This window comes from Euleptes europaea, chromosome 16 (genome assembly GCF_029931775.1).
Source record: "Euleptes europaea isolate rEulEur1 chromosome 16, rEulEur1.hap1, whole genome shotgun sequence".
In the NCBI taxonomy this organism is placed as follows: domain Eukaryota; kingdom Metazoa; phylum Chordata; class Lepidosauria; order Squamata; family Sphaerodactylidae; genus Euleptes; species Euleptes europaea.
In genome coordinates this window covers 30,069,318-30,089,002 of record NC_079327.1, presented here as the reverse complement: position 1 = coordinate 30,089,002, position 19,685 = coordinate 30,069,318, and the positions used below count along the sequence as shown (strand labels likewise).

The 19,685-nt window shown below is 43.0% G+C and overlaps 2 protein-coding genes across 2 annotated transcripts in view; one reads left to right on the top strand and one right to left on the bottom strand.

Moving 5' to 3' along the window:
• The first annotated feature begins 1,965 nt into the window (after nucleotides 1-1,965).
• ECRG4 (ECRG4 augurin precursor) lies at nucleotides 1,966-10,440 on the top strand. The gene is made up of 4 exons (XM_056862150.1): nucleotides 1,966-2,050; nucleotides 5,555-5,602; nucleotides 7,681-7,838; nucleotides 10,160-10,440. Exons 1-4 carry the CDS (start codon nucleotides 1,966-1,968, stop codon nucleotides 10,319-10,321), a joined length of 453 nt encoding a protein of 150 aa, XP_056718128.1. The 3' UTR covers nucleotides 10,322-10,440.
• A 4,241-nt stretch (nucleotides 10,441-14,681) lies between these two features.
• The window catches only part of UXS1 (UDP-glucuronate decarboxylase 1), a 44,667-nt gene continuing 39,663 nt past the window's right edge, over nucleotides 14,682-19,685 (bottom strand). The window contains exon 15 of the mRNA XM_056861911.1: nucleotides 14,682-15,503. Within this exon, the coding sequence (XP_056717889.1) occupies nucleotides 15,372-15,503 (132 nt within the window). The 3' untranslated portion in view covers nucleotides 14,682-15,371. The remainder of the gene's footprint in view (nucleotides 15,504-19,685) is intronic.

Below are 19,685 nucleotides of genomic sequence, written 5' to 3'. Positions count from 1 at the left end.
ACCACACTTGCCAATAGGAAATACTATTGGCAAGCGTGGTCTCACAATTCCCTATTTCAAGTGTGGTTTCCACTATTCCCAATGGGTAAGTGTGCATTCTCTATGGGCAGTGATGTATTGCCTATGGGCAGGCGCTGTTCCTAGTTTTAGGACGTCCCCAAAAAACAGCGACAATTTGTTGTGGACAAAGGACCGCTGGACATAGAAAGGGCCCCATTACCTTCAATAGCTTAGGGCTTCATCAAACCTCAATCCGGCCCTGCTCTCTCCATCTCTCTTTTTTTTATAATAATTTTTTTTATTTTCTTCATTAAACATATCAGCAGAAACAATATAATAGTAATAATAAAAAGAAAAACAAGTAATATAGCTAATTTAACAATAAAATGACTTCCCCCTCTCCCTCTTCCATCTAAAAATGAATTATATAATATATATAATATTCTGACTATATATAACTCTTCCTACACACTTGACACTGAGAGACACTGTCCTTCAGTGTTACTCCTCTGAAGCTGCCGGCCACAGCTGCCGGCGAAACGTCAGGAAAGAAAACACCAAGACCACGGTTACACAGCCCGGATAACCTACAAGAACAAATGAACTCTGACAATATTTTGAATTATATAAACTTTTGCTAACTGAGCTGATCCCAATATTATTTTAATTAACCTGTTCTTATCCTTTCCAACATTATTAAATCAATGTGTGTGTGTGTAAAGTGCCTTCAAGTCGCAGCAGACTTATGGCAACCCCTTTTTGGGGTTTTCATGGCAAGAGACTAACAGAGGTGTTTGCCAGTGCCTCCTCTGCACAGCAACCCTGGCATTCCTTGGCTGTCTCCCATCCAAATACTAACCAGGGCCGACCCTGCTTAGCTTCTAAGATCTGACGAGATCAGGCTAGCCTGGGCCATCCAGGTCAGGGCAATCAATACCTAATGTAATACCTAATATAAAATTAATACAAAGTATAAATAAGGGATTAGATCAACGAGTATCCTTTAAACCACTGGTTCCCAACTGGGGGTCCGTGGACCCCCAGGGGTCCGCAAGAACTAAATTAAGGTCCGCGAAACAAAGTTATAAACCCATAATAAATTAATATTTTCAATTAAAAGTTCTCTATTATAAAAATATATTCACATATTATTCTAAGTTTAATGTGTAACTAACAGTTATGATTAAAGTTTATTTTCAAATTCTCAGAATTTTTATTTTGAACCTTGGGGTCCCTGCACCAAACAAAGAAGTCCTAGTGGTCCCTGGTCAAAAAAAAAAAAGGTTGGGAACCACTGCCCATTGCAAAATGATTTTCACAGTAAGTTCTCCAAGCCTCCCCCCCCAAAAAAAATTGACAACTGACACCACATGGTCTGCCTGCCTATACATATTATCTAACAACTCCTCGTCTCTGTAGAGCTTTTTGCTTGGCTAGATTGAATGCTAACCCTGCTATGGTAATGCAGGGCAGAATTCTAAATATCCCATACTCAGACAGGATCTGCCCTTGCTCTTCTGGCTCTATTGACTCATTAGCCCATGCCCTTTTGGAAGGACGCTTTGTCAGTGGCAAGATTTGTTTCAGTCCTTATATCCCTCCAACACTAGATATATGCTGCTCAAGATCAATTGATCAAAGAGCTTCTAAGGGATAAAAGGAAAGGAATTGTCATTATCATTCTGATTGATCAAAGCGGCAAGCTTCGCCATCTCGGTCGATTCCAGCATCTTTTGGGTCCAGTCTTTTTTTTTTGGTCTGGTCTCTCGACTGCCTTCCTCGGCTCTCTCCATCTCGACCCGGCCCTGTCCACCCACCCTGGCGGGCGTCCAGCAGCAGCCCTTCGGCGCGGCGTGGGAGCGCAGCCAGGGCGCCCCTCCTCTCCGGCGCTCTCGCTCACGCTGCAGCCTTCTGTCTCCCTCCCAGGCGCCGGAGATGCCCAGATCCTGCCCAGATCCTGCCCAGATGCCGCCGCTCTGCCGCCTGCCCGGCCGCGGGGCCCTCTCCTGGGCCGCCTGCCTGCTCCTCCTGGTCGTCTGCTTGAGCCCCGGTGAGTCAGGCGGAGGGAAGGGGAGGAGTGGGGGGGATTCGGACCCTGGACCCTGCAGTCTCACTCCGGCCATTTGCGCAGGGAAGGGTCTGCCTGGGGTTTGCCGCTTTCTAGATGCGCGTTTCCCCCATCCAAACTCTTCATGGAAGGTTTCGCATTGGATTTGCCGCTCTCTAGATGCACATTTTCCCCATCGGAATTCTCAAAACTCTGCACGGCGGCTCATTGTTGAGTTTTGAGAATATGGATGGGGGGAAAGTGCATCTAAAGAGTGGTGAATCCAATGCAAAATATTCCATGAATAAATGGCCTCTCAAAACTCTACCCGGGAGCTTATTTTTTGACTTTTGAGAATTTGGATGGGGGGAAATGGGAATCTAAAGAGTGGCAAATCCAAGGTGAAACACCTCCCGTGCATAAATGACCTCAGAGGTTCCCAAACTTTTTGGCCACTTATGCACGGGAGGTTTTGCTTTGGATTTGCTGCTCTTTGTGTGTTAAGTGCCCTCAAGTCGCTTCCGACTCATGGCAACCCTATGAATGAAAGTCCTCCAGAATGTTCTGCCTTTGACAGCCTTGCTCAGGTCTTGCAAATTGACTGCTGTGGCTTCCTTTATTGAGTCAATCCATCTCTTGTTCGATCTTCCTCTTTTCCTGCTGCCCTCAACTTTTCCTAGCATGACTGTCTTTAGATTCACATTTCCCCCCATCTGAATTCTCCTAACTCTGCATAGGGGCTGATTGTTGAGTTTTGAGAATCCGGATGGGGGAAATGTGCGTCTAGAGAGCAGCAAATCCAAGGCAAATCCATGCATAAATGGCCTTACCTAGCACCTATATACTAAACAGAATTACAGTAGTGTTTTTCTTTCCAGTTTCTTCATGGAGCACTAGATGTTTCGCGGAGCACCAAGTGCTTCTTGGAGCACAGTTTGGGAACCTCTGGTCTAATGGAAAGGCATTTGATGAAAGCGAACTTTGGAGAAAGGCTCCGGTGCCTTTCAAAGGAATTCAGCAGGTGACAACACTTTCCCCCAGCATGGAGATGCAGTGATAGGGATAGAATTGTACCTGCTAAATTTCTGCTTGTCACTCAGGCACAGGAAGGCTTGCCTGGGGGGGGGGGGACACCTGACAAATTTCGGTTTCTAACCCTTGCTCATGCCATTTCAAAGACTGCCAATCCAAAACCTCTCCCAACCTTTTCTTTCTTTCTTTCTGGCAGTGCCTTCAATGGCTGCACTATGAGATCAAAATTCAGGACATTCTGCAGTGTGGACACGCAGTGGTGGGAAAGGCTGCACTGGTGGAATATCTGCCGGTCATACAATTGTTAAAGCATTGGACCCTCCTGAGGGTGGGAGAAGGAACAGCCCGCCCTCACCCCCTCCCACAATATCTCTGGCAAATGCTTGGTTTTTTATCCTTTCCTTGTGTGTAAGAGATCATGGGCCATCCATGTTCTTTGCCTCAGATTGCATGCTTCTTGTGATATGGTAATCTCTCTCTCTCTCTCTCTCTCTCTCTCTCTCACACACACACACACACAGAGCTGGAAGGCAGGGAAGAAAGGCAGCCTTCTTTCTGGGTTTATATGATGTACCAGCTTTTTTTTCCTGACAAGGTTCCTGTGCCTTTAACAGCATAATAAGTAGAGTACAAGTACAAATACCTTTATTGGCATAATACACTTTATAAAAGTACAGTAGACTAAGTTTAAAAAATAGAAGTATACGTTAATTGAAATATAAATGTAATTCATTCCTCGATGTTGTGGTCCTTTTTGAGACTGAGTTCCCATTGGTTGACTACCTTCATTGGGAATCTTGCGTAATAAGAAGAAATGCACTAATGTACCTCAAGATGCACCATTGGGGGAAAAAACATCATTCAGTTAATTGGTTCTTGTAGGTTATCCGGGCTGTGTAACCGTGGTCTTGGAATTTTCTTTCCTGACGTTTCGCCAGCAACTGTGGCAGGCATCTTCAGAGGAGTAACACTGAAGGACAGTGTCTCTCAGTGTCAAGGGTGTAGGAAGAGTAATATATAGTCAGAAAGGGGTTGGGTTTGAGCTGAGTATTGTCCTGCAAAAGTAATGTGCTAATCATTGTCCTGTAAGTATCAAGATAATGTGCTAATGAGGGTATGGTATGTTAATATGGAACCATTGTATCCTGAAGTGATCTGTTAATGTGTGTAATCCAAAGCTAATCTCCATGGCTATTGTTGACTATAGTCTTTGTTAGTCTGGAGGTTTTTAGGACAGGAACCTCCAGACTAACAAAGACTATAGTCAACAATAGCCATGGAGATTAGCTTTGGATTACACACATTAACAGATTAGTTTTGGATTACACACATTAACAGATCACTTCAGGATACAATGGTTCCATATTAACATACCATACCCTCATTAGCACATTATCTTGATACTTACAGGACAATGATTAGCACATTACTTTTGCAGGACAATACTCAGCTCAAACCCAACCCCTTTCTGACTATATATTACTCTTCCTACACCCTTGACACTGAGAGACACTGTCCTTCAGTGTTACTACTCTGAAGATGCCTGCCACAGTTGCTGGCGAAACGTCAGGAAAGAAAATTCCAAGACCACGGTTACACAGCCCGGATAACCTACAAGAACCAATGAACTCTGACCGTGAAAGCCTTCGACAATATCATTCAGTTAAGTTTTCCCTGACATCTTTAGGCACAGAAGGCTGGCTGAAAACAAAGCCATTCTAAATCTGTATGTTCGAAAGCATAGGTACAGTATTATCACGTGCATTTTGGTGCAGAGAGAGAGAACAAGAGATGAATACATCTTCTAGTTTGTAACCAGAATATACCTAGTACTTAGGGGTCAACTCACAGTTTTACTTTTAAAAGCATGAAGCTGCATGTGAAGATGCAGCCTCTGACCCTGAATTCCACTTGTTAGCCACCCATCACACAAGCCTGTTAAATCAAACATTATTTTACTTTCAACCCACAGCAAACTGAGAATGATGGTGGGCAAAGGGAACAGCAGAACATAAAAGCCAATGGTTTATCTAGCTGTCTAAATATTGATAGGTTGCTCTTCTGGAGTTCAAAGCAGCTTGGCAGAGTATTTAAATCGCATCAAAAAAAGCAATAAACACACTCAGAAACAACTGAACAACAGAACAAATGTAAACAGCCAGCATCTGCTTGCTGTGTCAGCTTTTTAAAAGTAGGGTGTGTGTGTCAGATTCAAGGTAAGTGGAAGGATTTTTACCGCTGCTTTTGTATCACTAGAACTAGAGGTGTGTGTGCATTGGCGGCAGGGTGTGTGTGCATTCTCCCCTACAATAAGTAGAGAAAGGAGCCTTAATTTGCCTTGGAAGCATCTTGTTTTCTCTACAGGTTCCCCTTTCTCTATTTACATATGCAGTCACTTTCCTTATTAAGGATGCAGTAGTAATTTAAATATTTCTAGTCTTTTAAAAATCTAATGTATACGCTTGATTCATTTAGGTGTTACAAGAGGAAATAAATTAAAGGCGATGCTTCAGAGACGAGAAGGTAAGGTTTATCTCTGTCACTTACTTTCTTAATTTCAGTGTCGGCAGCTAAATTAGGCAAGAAGCACATTTTCTAATTGTTTCTTGTGTCTTGAACCCCAGGTATTGTGTAGTAGCACTGAGGACCAAACTAGACATGATGGCATTTTAAATTGCCCATTTTAAGCTTTAAATGGCAGTGGCATCCCTATGTAGGTCACATCTAGTCTGGCATTTTTCAGAAGACAAATGCTTTGCAGGATGAGTAAACCCCTTCTCATAAAGCCCCAGAATACCACCCAGATTCTGGATCTATGGAATGTTTGTAATGGAACAAGACGTCTAAAACTCTGCTGAGGAAAAGAGGTGGGGGTTTGGATCCTTTTAGTTTTCCACCGGATCTTGCCTGATTCTGCTCCTCTCTTCAGCACCCATCCCACATGTCTTTTACTCCTGTGTGTCTCATAATCCCTGGCATAACCTTTGTAGTGGTCAAAAGAAGCCCCTGGTTCCTCTTTTGTCAGGAGAAAAGCTAGGCATGGAATTGTAGGAGGAAACTGGCAGGAGGAAGAGGAGTACCCTGTCTCCATGCTCCTCCTTACCTTCCAGGTTTACTTTTCAGAGGGAAAACATTGGCTGTGGTTGCAGGAATATGTAGTTCCAGACCTGCATCTGTCTGTGGGGATTATGCCGCCAAACCATTTAGGGATGCCAGGTCTCCCTCTACACTCCCTTGGTAGCCTCTACTTGGGTAAACTATGAGGTTGAGAAGTGGCAGCCAACAAGCCAAGCTGCACAGTGGGGGGGGGGAGGGGCACAAGGAATTGCAGGGGGGCATCTCACTTTCCCCTTTATCCCCTCCGCAGCTCTTTTGTTGGTCCTTCCTTAGGGCAACCCCCATATTCTCCTTTCCCTGCTGCTACCTCTACTCCCCATTCCCCAACCAACCAATCTACAATGGCCACTGAGAGTATCCATATCTTAAAGGCTACAGGTGCTGATTAAAAAAAAACTTTGGGGCATTTTACCCTCCTTCCCATGTTTGTGTGTTTGTTAGATTTCAGAATTGTCAGCAAACCTGGGGGCATTTTCAGGTTTGAAAAAAGCTCTGTCTTGTCCGTTCATGGCCCCAATCTCCAGCTTTAAGTATCCGCAGATTTGGCCATGTTGAGAATCAGATACATTGATGATGTGAGGCCTACATTGCCACAAAGAAACGTTCTTGAGAGAACTCTCAGCAGCATGCTGCTTAAAGGAGCCTGCAACCTATGGTTCTAGAGTTATATTTGGTTCTTAAAATAAAAAAAGAAGGTAGGATTCTGGAATAACCAGTATGTGAAGGGAATGATAGGCAAAGATTTTTATGGGACTAAAGGGCTTAGAGGTGTTTACAGCAAGGGAAATAGAGATGTAATCCAAGTACATATCATGCTCTGAATTTTAACCTAGCTTGGCTCTAAGGTTGCAGACTCCTGGACTACTGGATAGTGGTCCTTCTATCTGCACAGATTGAACAAAGGACTTTGTAGGAAACTCGGCATCATATTAACATGGGTGTTTCCTATCGCAAAGCCTGGAAGTGCATAACCACTGATACAACGGAGAGAAAACAAAGCTACACTAGGTATTTGTGATATATTCAGGGATATTATTGTGCTGGCCCAGACAGGACGTTATCTTTAATTTCAATATTGTCTTCACAGCTTGCATAAAGTATGCATACTGTAATTCAGTGAAATTGCTTATTCACGGTCTCCTGCTTTAAAATCTAAAGTACATAATTGACATAAAAGTTGGATCCAGAAAAGAATGGAGGGGGATTTTTGCCAGTTGCCCCTCCTGCTGCAGACCTCCAACTTCCTCCTTATGCTGCTTGGAGGGGGGGGGGTCCCCAGGAGCAGCATTTCAGGGAGCATTTGGGGCTGCAGCGGGAGAAGGGAGGTGAGAAAGTTACATGCTGATGATGGAAATCTTCCGCCAGTAGAAATTTCTGGTGGATCCAAGCCTACATTGCCAAGTAGCAGCAACACTTCCATGTGTTCATATACCATGAGCAACCTTTGGAATAACAAAACTTGTCTTTTCTTATTCTCATTCCAGCCCCGGTTCCAGCTAAGGGAGAAGTGTCTGTCAAAGAAGATAAAGCCAAGGAGTTCTTAAGCAGCCTGAAACGCCAGAAACGCCAGCTTTGGGACAGGAGTCAACCTGATGTACAGCAGTGGTACCAGCAGTTCCTTTACCTCGGCTTTGATGAAGCTGTAAGTCACAAAGTTTTCAGTATAAACATTTAAAGAGAGAATCAAACATTACAGATCATGGTCACATGGTTGTGAAATAGTTCCCCCCTTTAACATATCTATAGGAGCCACATGTCACAGACTGGTAAGCTGCAGTACTGCAGTCCAAGCTCTGCTCACAACCTGAGTTTGATCCTAACAGAAGTTGGTTTCAGGTAGCCGGTTCAAGGTTGTGATAGCATACGGGCCTGCCTAAATCTCCAGGACTGGACCTGGCAACCCGGTATGCAAGCGCACTGACTGCTTTCCAGCCATGCGCCTGCCTCAAACGCTACTGGGCAGACGCGGCGCGGCTCTTTTGAAACTGACACAGCCACTCTCGCCAGCCCGGGCAACCAGCCACTAGGAACCAGATGCAAAGGGCTGTCTCTTGTGAGCCTAAGAGGAGCCATGTTCCTGTAAAACCTCTGTTCTAGCAGCAGCCATTTCGCAGAGAGCTGACAGCCACGTACTCAATGCGAGCTGCTCCCCCTCCCAACTTCCTCCATTGCTCAATGGGTCGTTAGCAGTAATCCTGATATCCAGATGAGTCATCTCTCCTGTCCAGCTGCAGAGACCCCAGGACATTTGCACAGATCGCACCTATTGTTCCTGAATGTAAATCAGATCAGCAGAGAGATTCCTGACCATCTCGGGTTGCGAAAGCCATTGGCATTAGAAAAGATTTCCAAATTCTCACTACCCTGCCCCGGTAGACACAGCTTAATCCTTCTGCCACCTTTTGTCACCTGGGAACCTGGGAGGGGTCAAACCCCTCTTCCCGCCCCCAGAAAATAGTATAACTGGGATACCCCTGGCCCATTCTAAAAACCCTAGGTCTTTACTGGCATCTTTGCCGTTACTCTGTTGGTTTGGTTTTGCGAGCCTTACCATGCTCCCTCCCGCCTTGCTGGTCAAGTCTACGGGAACCCCCCCCCCATCTCGGTCTTCCTTTTCAATCTGTTATTAGTCTACGTGAGTTGGACAACACCTCATCTAGATAAGGTAAATATTGGGTCAATGCTCTCCTGCCACGTTGGCAAACATCTCTGTGCTACTGTCTGATATTTCTTAGCCTCTTGTATGTCTGTACTGCACCATTTGAATGCCTGAATACATAAACACTGTTTAATTTGGAACTTCTAGTCTCTGCCTTTATTCAAACGTCTCATTAAACGGATTCTGGTATAGTTGAGTGCGAGATCGCTATAAAAATACATAGTTACCGATTGCTCAGCTAATTTCCCCATATAAAGGAGCATTTCGGCTAACAGTTGACTCTGCTTTCCATCCTTCTAAGGTTGGTAAAATGAGTACCCAGCTTGCTGGGGGTAAAGGGAAGATGACTGGGGAAGGCACTGGCAAACCACCCCGTAAACAAAGTCTGCCTAGTAAACATCAGGATGTGACATCACCCCTTGGGTCAGGAATGACCCGGTCCTTGCACAGGGGACCTTTACTTTACTTTTTAACATATCTATGGGCATGGTCTTGAAGAGTGTCTTCTACTTACTGGAGTCTACTATAATCAGTAAGAAATATAAATATCATTCGTATCGTTACTTATCTCCCCATTGCCAGAAGTGGAAGTGCCACGTTTCTTTTAAATCCTTGACAGTTGACAGCCTTACATCACCTTGATAGTTGTTTCAGGAATCTGAATCTACGCAGAGTGATTTTAAACATATATTTCTGAACTTATGTTTTTGTTGATCTGTCTGTATAGCACAGCGTTCTCCTGAAGATCAGTTGCCAGCACAGAGCTCCATTTGCACAAAATTGTTCTGCAGCAATGTGATGGATACAGTGTGATCATTTTGTGGCAGTTCACCTCCTAGGGCAGGGGTGTCCAATCTTTTGGCTTCCTTTGGCCACATTGGAAGAAGAAGAATTGTCTTGGGCCACACATAAAATACACTAACACTAATGATAGCTGATTCATAATATCTTAAGTAAGTTTACGATTTTATGTTGGGCCGCATTCATAGCTGTCCTGGCCCACATGCAGCCCGGGGGCCGCAGTTTGGGGCTCACTTGAACCATTACAAGTATTATAGTATTTCTCAAAAAAAATGTTTATCCTAAAAATAGAAAGTGCTCAGCACAATTGCTCATTCTCTTCCTAGAATTAGATTTCCCAGGACCTGCTCAATGAAATATATACAAAGGTTTTTTAGAATAGTCTTCACAGACCAGTGTGTGCTTACAGGAAGCAGCTACTGTTCTTGAAGCAGGGTGCACAAATATTTTAGGGCTGCAGCTTTTAGTTAACTGCCCCTTATTTCTTTTTTTCTTGCATACAGAAATTTGAAGATGATGTCTCCTATTGGTCAAACGTAGGACGCAGTGGCCATGAATATTATGGTGGTTATTACCAGCACCATTATGATGAAGATGCCCCTATTGGCCCACGAAACCCACAGACTTTCAGGCATGGAGCCAGTGTCAACTACGATGATTATTAGCCTTGAATTTTCTTCTCTGATTAAGAACATCCTGAAGAGTAATAAGGATCTCTCCCTCCTTTACTGTACCTCTTTTTCAAGTTTTACCTAGATTGTTAAATGAAATGAGAAAAATGTAATTATACTTTTTTTATATTCACTCAGTAGCGCACAATATAGATGTGTTAGAATTAAAGTTTCATAATAAACTAAAGTAGTTCATCAATATAGTAAAAATAATTGGTCCTGTTTCAAATTCCTAGATCAATGGTGTCAAACATAAGGTCCACAGGCCAGATCCGACCCCTTCAGAGCTCTTATCTGGCACACGAGGCAGCCCCACACACCCCAGTCCCAATCTGTGCTGGAAGGCATGGCCTGGCCCAATCAAGTGACATTTATGTCATATCTGGTCCTCATAACAAATTAATTCGACACCCGTCCTAGATCTTGAAGGATATTCCTATGAACTATCTATTCACATTTTTTTGAGAACTGCTATACGAAAACAGTGGATTAGTATGTTGTCCCTCAGGGGCAGCATTTTGTCAACGACTGGCAAAAAGAGAAACAGGTATACTCAAGCTTCATTTTAATTCCCCTATCAAAAGCCTGTAGTACCACACTTTTTTTTTTAAAGCATCAGTCCTGTTCTACACATGACTACTGGCAGCAGGCATCGTTGTGCTTAAAAAACACCACAAGCCCAGTTGAGGGGCTGTGGCTCAGTGTTAGAGCATCTGCTTGGCATGCAGGTTGGTCCCAGGTTCAATCCCCGGCATCTCCAGTTAAAGAGACCAGGCAAGTAGGTGATGTGAAAGACCACAGCCTGAGACCCTGGAGAGCAGCTGCCGGTCTGAGTAGACAATACTGACTTTGATGGATCAAGGATCTGATTCAGTATGAGGCAGCTTCATGTGTTCATGTGTATAGCCCTTCAAGACCCAAAGCGATCCTTCAGTCTCATATCCAAAGCAGCGAGCACTGCTGTCCTGTGCTGGAACAGAGCTGCCTAGGCTGTATCTATAGAGAAGTTCTCTAACACCTTAAGCTAACACCACTAGCAGGGTGTAGTGACTGAAGTGTCAGACTAAGATCTAGGGGACTTAAGTTTGATTGTTAGGTGACCTTGGGCTAGTCAGTCTCTCTCAGCCTAACCTATACCACAGGGTTGTTGGAAGGACAAAAGAAAGCAGCGAGAACTATGCTGTAAGCTGCTTTGGGTCCCCACTGCAGGGATAAGCAAACAGAAGCGGAAATGATGTTACCACACCCTCACAAACACGTGAACAGATATTCAGATTAACATGGGGAATTAGCTTGCAGAAAGGAGTTGGCTTTTATATGCCAACTTTCTCTACCACTTCAGGGAGACTCAAACTGGCTTACAATCACCTTCCCTTTCCCTCCCCACAACAGACACCCTGTGAGGTAGGCACGGCTGAGAGAGCTCTAACAGCTGTAACTTGCCCAAGGTCACCCAGCTGGCTTCGTGTGTAGGAGTGGGGAATCAAACCCGGTTCTCCAGATCAGAGTCCACCGCTGCAAACCTCTGCTCTTAATCACTACACCACAAAGCAAACCAGGATATTTCACCTAAAGAGGTGGCTGTTAGTAGCAAGTCTTTAGTATGAAAAGGATGACAGAGACCGGATTAAAATGGGAATATAGTTTATTGAGGGATTTTGGTACAATAGTGTGTGCGTGCGTGTGGGGGGGGATGTATCCTAAGCAAATACTAGCAGTACCAAACCAAGGCACACATTCCTCATTCCAATTAATATAGCAACAACAAACATTCAAAGAGCCTTGTGGCGCAGAGAGGTAAGCTGCAGTACTGCAGTCCCAAGCTCTGCTCACGACCTGAGTTCGATCCCAACAGAAGTTGGTTTCAGGTAGCCGGCTCAAGGTTGACTCAGCCTTCCATCCTTCCGAGGTCGATAAAATGAGTACCCAGCTTGCTGGGGGTAAAGGGAAGATGACTGGGGAAGGCACTGGCGAACCACCCCGTAAACAAAGTCTGCCTAGAAAATGTCAGGATGTGACATCACCCCATGGGTCAAGAAGGACCCGGTGCTTGCACAGGGGACCGTTACCTTTTTAACAAACATTCAGCCCTGACCTGGATGGCCCAGGCTAGCCTGATCTTGTCAGATCTCAGAAGCTAAGCAGGGTTAGCCCTGGTTAGTATTTGGATGGGAGACCAGCAAGGAATACCAGGATTGCTGTGCAGAGGAAGGCACTGGCAAACCACCTCTGTTAGTCTCTTGCCAAGAAAACCCCAAAAGGGGTCGCCGTAAGTCGGTTGTGACTTGACGGCACTTTATACACAAACAAACATTCAGCAGAGCTCTAGTTTGGAGCAGGAGTTAATATTTGAGCTAAAGGTGTGGAAAATGGGGAATAGTGGTTTGGAAAATAGGTCAAGAGGGAGAGCAAAAATTACCTGTCCTATTCTGCGAAGAAATGAGATGGAAGGAGGGGTCAAGTGTGTGTTGGGAGTCTGTTACAGTTCAGCTGGTATCCGGGATCAGACACTCTCTTTCCTGGCTCTAAAGTCAGCTTAGTTATACAGTTTTTGGCCTATAGCATAAAATGGGTTCTTTTCAGGAAACAAAAGATTATCACAGAGGATGAAGGAATACTTGATAGTAATCAGGAGAAAACTATAGAACTGACTAAACAGCACCAGGAAGGGCAGTTTTTGATTGAATTATAATTCAGGATTACAAAAACTGGATATTAAAGTGGGTCATGTATTCCCTATTACTATGTATGGGTGTGAAAGCTGGACATTGAAGAAAGCTGATAGGAAGTAGATTCCTCTTAAATGTTTTGGAGAGTGTTATGGATACCATGGACGGCCCAAAAAACCAATCAGTGGGTTATAGATCAAATCAAGCCTGAACTGACCCTAGAAGCTAAAAATGACTAAACTGAGGCTAAACAAGAGGTGGATTGACTCAATGAAGGAAGCCATGGACCTCAGTTTGCAAGATCTGAGCAAGGCTGTCAAAGATAGGACATTTTGGAGGACATTGATTCATAGGGTTGCCATGAGTCGTGACCTGATGGCACTTAACATACACACACAGACAAGCATTGAGCAAGAACTCTGTGGACAATGGGAAGCTTTGAATCGGAGGTTCCAGACGGTCGCAGGGCACATAATATCTGAATTGTGTCAATAGTCAGTGACTGCATATCATGTAAAAGACAATACAGGAACAGGCATCTTGTGTCTTCTTGCCTGGTGTGGCTTGATTGCTGTTGGCACACCCTGATTTTTCCTAACAAGGCTTTCTTGGAAGCAGTTGCTGCTGTTGTCCCAGGATCCTCTGCTGTGTTCACCACTGCACAGCTCCCTGCGAGACACAAAACATGGAAGCTGCTCCCCATGTTCTGTGTGTGCCTAATGGGACTTGCTCATGGTGTTACACTGGCAGTACGTCCATTCAGGCTGAGAGGGTGCGCAGATGAAGGGGGGGGGGGCTGGAAACATTGTACAACTGCCATAGCTCTGCCAGAGCATAGTAACATGATGGCAGTGTACCACCAACATAGCTCTCATATAGATTTTGAGGAGCAGAGGAAACAAGATACAGAGCAGCGACTCACCGAATACCTCAAACATTCTAACCATAAGTGCTACAATAATTCTTATAAACAACGGAAACGAGAATTGGGATTGCTTAACAAAAGTCCAGAACATGTTTTACTTCTTTAAATAGAACAGGACAGCATTGTCGAGGAATTTTGCACTTTGGCCTAATTCGGTTAGGGTCAAACTAGACGATACCATGGGGACGTAGTGCCATTGTAAAGTTTAATTTTTTTCCCCTCTAAAACACTGCAGTGGCCTGATTTTGCTGGGAATTGCAGCACTGGGGGGGAGGGTCTCCTCTCTCCCCCCAGGGCCGTTTTCAAGGATCCCCAGCAGGATCCTGTGGCGTTTTCAAAAGTTTAAAAGTTCTAAATGGAGCCATACCCCCAAGGCGGACTTAGGGACTTAGTGGTATCATTCACGTTGGCCTTTAGACCAGGGTGAATGGATGGTGGGAATACATCTATTAGTACCGCAAAAAATGTTGTGTTGTTTCTCCTGGAACCATGAGCAAGCTTTGTGTGAAACTTTTAATACATGTGCTTAACCAATCGCAATGGTTCTTAATACTGCTTACCTGGGGCTGGATTGTGCCGCTGAGATGATTTCATATACAACATAATACCTCTTTAAAGATATTAACAAACAACTCGAAGAATGTCAGCAAGTCAGGAATTTATACTATTTGTATTTCTGTATCACCGTTCACAGCATTAAGTTATGCACAGAGGCAGGCGGACACCACCCCCAAACCAGAGAAAGATTTTACTTGAAAAATTGACACCTATCATTTCAGTATTTTATTAAAATAGCATCTTCAACCAATGGTAACCAATAATACATTAACTTTTTTCTCCCTGGAATATGCACAACACAGTAGTGATTTAAAATAGTATTTATCCATGATAGTCAGTGAAAATATTTCAAATTCAAGTGTGCAACTAGAACTAAACATTTGAAAAAAAGATTTAAAGAATACATAAAGCTCTCATACAGCATTTTTATAATTCTATAATACTAAATGCCAGTGTTTTGAATTCACCTGACAATACCGCAAGCTTCTTTTTTTCCCTTTATGCATAGTATCTCTCCTTTAAAGTACCAGCTTTATAAATAAATTGGCATTTTCTCATCTCATCTTCAGCTTCACAAAGAAACCAGTAAATAAAACTGTCAAGGACAGTCACAACAAAACGATCTCACAGCAAGGTATAAAACTCGAGGATACTAAAAAAAAAAAAGATGTGTCTATCCTATTTTACATAAAAAGACAGATTTTAAAAGTGCAAGGCAAAGATTGCAGTTTTCTTATTTAGGCACATCCACTTCTTTAAAGCAAGCTTCAGAGTGAAATTCCAGTTTTTTTTCTTCATGATACCTGTTTCTGAAGTCTCTTTAAAAAAAAGACAAATTACACCTTCTCAAATGTAAGATACAGAATTTATTTCCTGTTGAACGTAGTAGTTTTTAGTTATGTCTGGTTCTTCCTTTCTTTATCCTGGCAGGTTTGGGTTTTGGGATATATTGATTATTTGCTTGATATTCCAGTTCTTTGCGAAAGTAATGAATTGCTTTATTTAAGCCTTCTTCCAGAGGGACCTGTTTCCAAAGAGATAAGATAAAGCCAAATGAACAATGTTTAGTGTTAAAGTTGTGAAAATACTTCCCTGGACATGAAAATTTTCACCATCGTCATAGCTATATAACAAAACTGCAACCAAAATGATCAGGGGGCTAGAGTGACTGCCCTATGAGGAACAGTTAAAACACTTAGGGCTGTTTAGCTTGGAAGGAAGGCGGTTAAGGGGAGACATGATAGAGGTCTATTAAATTATGCATGGTATGGAGAGAGAGAACAGGGAGAAGCTTTTCTTCCTCTCTCATAATACTAGAACACGAAGTCATCTGCTGAAGCTGGAGAGTGAGAGATTCAAAGATAAAAGGAAGTATTTCTTCACACAACGCATAGTTAAATTGTGGAACTCCCTGTCCCAAGATGTGGTGATGGCTGCCAACTTGGAAGACTTTAAGAGGGGAGAGGACATGTTCATGGAGGAGAGGGCTATTCTTGGCTACTAGTCAAAATGGATACTAGTCATGATGCATACCTATTCTCTCCAGTATCTGATGAGCATGTCTATTATATTAGGTGCTTTGGAGCACAGGCAGGACAATGCTGCTGCAGTTGTCTTGTTTGTGGGCTTCCTAGAGGCCCCTGGTTGGCCACTGTGTGAACAGACAGTTGGACTTGAGGGACCTTGGTCTGATCCAGCATAGCCTTTCTTATGTTCTTATGGTTATATTCAACAGATGCAATTATAATCTATTATATATTTGGATATCTCAACAAGGTATCTGCCAATAATCTTTAGAGTTCATTCCTAGGAAAACAGTGTGAATTGATAGTTAAGTTATTCAGATTCAAAAATGTGTGAGGTTGACATCTGATAGGTGTCTTTAACAATCTGTACTCTTACTCCCAAGGGCCCTGATTTGCCAAATTATGTTCTCTTCCCCAAGGTAGCAGCAAAGGATTATTTGTTGGGAGAGATGAGGGAAAAGACATGCCTTCCTCCTAATGCATCTCTTCCCCTTCTCATTGTTTGAAACATCTGTTGCAGAAAAAAGGTGGACAGTCTTGTATTTGTCAACAGGGGTCTTACTATTGCCAAGCTAACAAGCACAGCAAGAATTCTTGTCTCCCCCCCACTTTTTTTTACCAACAGTGGGATAGAAAGAAAAACCCTAAGATAGAGTGTAATCGATGTTCTTAAAGTGGATCTCCCAATCCACTAATAAAAGTAGTCTTCCACACTGTGGTTATCTATTCAACAACTATTCAACAAATGTATTTACTGAGACTACTGGTAAAGATATCTCAGTCAAGCTGCTCTAGTCTCTTCTGCATAGAGTTGCCAGAACCTGCACAGCTGCTTCCAAAAGCTTGGGAGAGTGGCACTTCCATAGGGATACCTGGCATATACAGCACGTACATATTTAGCAGGCTCTACTGATAAAGACTGGCAAGCTTCTATGATCATTTGAAGGTCAGAACTCATCTTTCCTGGTCTGTGTTTAACCCCTGCCAGGGAAGCACTCGCCACTCCAGCTCCTGTTATCATCTGATTGTCTATGGTGCTCGAATCCCCCACTTAACTCCTTTTCGCTCATCAGGTATATTGCCGCACATGGCACTTGCTAATGGACCACAAAGAGTGATTTCCCCCCCAACCAAATAGTGTGAAGGGGCTGCTCGCTCCTCTATGCTTCAGTACAACACTAGATTTTTACATGGGGAGGGGCTGTGGCTCAGTGGCAGAGCATCGCCTTGGCCTGTCGAAGTTCCCAGGTTCAATCCCTGGCTCTCCAGTTAAAAACAAAAAAACAGGCAGCAGCTAATGTGAAAGGCCTCTACCTAAGACCCTGGAAAGCCACTGCCAGTATGAGTAGACGAGATTGACTTTGATGAACCAACAGTCTGAAAAGTATAAGGCAGCTTTACACATGTGCGTGTACACACACACAAACACACATGTACACTGGATCCAACTGACTAGTTTGGCTGTTGCCATTTACTCTGTCACACTGGAACATCCTAAACTTGTTTTACACTCTCAACTGTCACACACTCATTTCAATAAACTGAAACCAATACTTTGCAGTTAGGGAATTTTCAGCCTTTTGAACCAGCGCCAAGCGCACAACCTAAAACCAAGCCAGAACAGCTAGGTGTGTCAAAACTTCATAAATATGTCAATATGAAAAATAAGATACTAATTTCTCAAATCAAGTGCCAAATTATAGAAACACTGAAAAATGGGAGTCCCGTGTGTAATAATACAGAATTCTGCTACTTCATTCATGAAGACATGGTACTACTGTAGAGATGGATGGAGATGTAAAGGCCTGGAAAAACGGGGGGGGGGGGCGGTTCAGAAAAAAAAACCCTTTTAAAGAAGATCCCCTCATTTTTCTGATGAAAAATTAGAAAATATAGGGAAGCACTTAAGAAAATCTCGTATGAAACAATTTTCTCTTTCAGAATGAGTAAAATGCGTCTTACAGCAAGGTTTTCACACTCAAATGTACAGCCATGAAGAGTCTGACTTTTTCAATTTTTTCCCAACAGAAAAACTGTAAAATTGATGGGAGCACTGGGGGCGGGGGGAACCCTCATTGAGTGAGAAAAACCTTGTCCTACAAAGCCTTTCATCACTCATTCCAAATATACAGCATGAAAAAGACTGAGGGCTTTCTCAATATTCCCAATGGGAAAAAAAACTCTTATGCCGCAGACAAATACAACATACTATTTTGAAGCTTTTTTGTGTAAATGAAAATAATTTTGGACTCAATATGTTACAATATGTTTAATAATACATTATTAAAGCGTTCAGTGTTTTCAGTGTAATAAAATTTACCTTAACACCCAAACACACTGGCAGTCCTGCCTATTATGGCTGAGAGAGTTTCTGTACAAATATACTTTCTTTCATTTACTGTGTGTGTGTGTGTTAAGTGCCGTCAAGTCGCTTCCAATCATGGCGACCCTATGCATCAATGTCCTCCAAAATGTCCTATATTTGAAAGCCTTGCTCAGGTCTTGCAAATTGAGGGCTGTGGCTTCCTTTAGTGAGTCAATCCATCTCTTGTTGGGTCTTCCTCTTTTCCTGATGCCCTCAACTTTTCCTAGCATGACTGTCTTTTCCACTGACTCTTGCCTTCTCATAATGTGACCAAAAGATGATAGCCTCAGTTTAGTCATTTTAGCTTCTAGGGTCAGTTCAGGTTTGATTTGATCTATAACCCACTGATTTGTTTTTTTGGCAGTCCACGGTATCCGTAACACTCTCCTCCGACACCACATTTCAAAGGAGTCTACTTTCATTTGTTACAGAAGTCATTTTCTATCTTCAACGTTTATTCTTCCTACCGCTTGGATTGCTGACATTAAAGATATATGTGCTATGGCAGCATGGGGGGGGAGCATCAGTTTGCAACTTTTTCTCAAGTTTATTTACACATTTTTATTTATGTTTAAATTTCATAAATATGTCAAATAGTACACTTTCATATGCTAAGTTATAAATGATGCATTTTATGTTGCTCAATCAGTAAAAGACATTTCAGTCTGATAGGAAAGAAAGTATTGCATTTATTGTTTCCCAATTTCCACCCCTCCCCCAAATACCCTTGGGGAAACTCCTGTTTTTCTTACAAGGTTTCAAAATTTCTGGATGTTTTACATCCCTAGCCAGCACAAGATTTTTTAAAAACGATGCCAGCTTTTGCAGTCCTTGATCAATGATGTTTACTACCACCTCATGTGAAAACATAATTTTGTTTGTCTGAGTGTTACACATCCTGGTCCCTTTCTTAACTGTTACCTGCCACTGAAGCATTACTACAAAACTATATTAGCCTCCACTGAAAATGAGAAAGGCAAGGATTCAAAATAAAAATATGCAGACAAAAACGAACTTCTCTATTAGCAGTGCTATTGTTGGAAGAAGACACTGGAGAAGACAATCATGATAGGAAACGTTGAGGGTGGCAGGAAAAGAGGAAGACCCAAACAAGAGATGGAGTTGACTTAATAAAGGAAGCCACAGCCCTCAAATTGCAAGATCTGAGCAAGGCTGTCAAAGATAGGACATTTTGGAGTACTTTCATTCATAGGGTCGCCGTGAGTCAGAAGCAACTTGACGGCACTTAACACATACACACACACACATACACACTGTTGGGAGAAAGGGTACTAAGGTCTCATGGCAGACCCCT

Coding starts and splice junctions, on each gene's coding strand:
- ECRG4 (XM_056862150.1), top strand. CDS start 1,966: ATGCCGCCGCTCTGCCGCCTGCCCGGCCGCGGGGCCCTCTCCTGGGCC. Junction 2,051..5,554: donor GGTCGTCTGCTTGAGCCCCG/GTGAGTCAGGCG, acceptor TGATTCATTTAG/GTGTTACAAGAGGAAATAAA. Junction 5,603..7,680: donor GATGCTTCAGAGACGAGAAG/GTAAGGTTTATC, acceptor TTCTCATTCCAG/CCCCGGTTCCAGCTAAGGGA.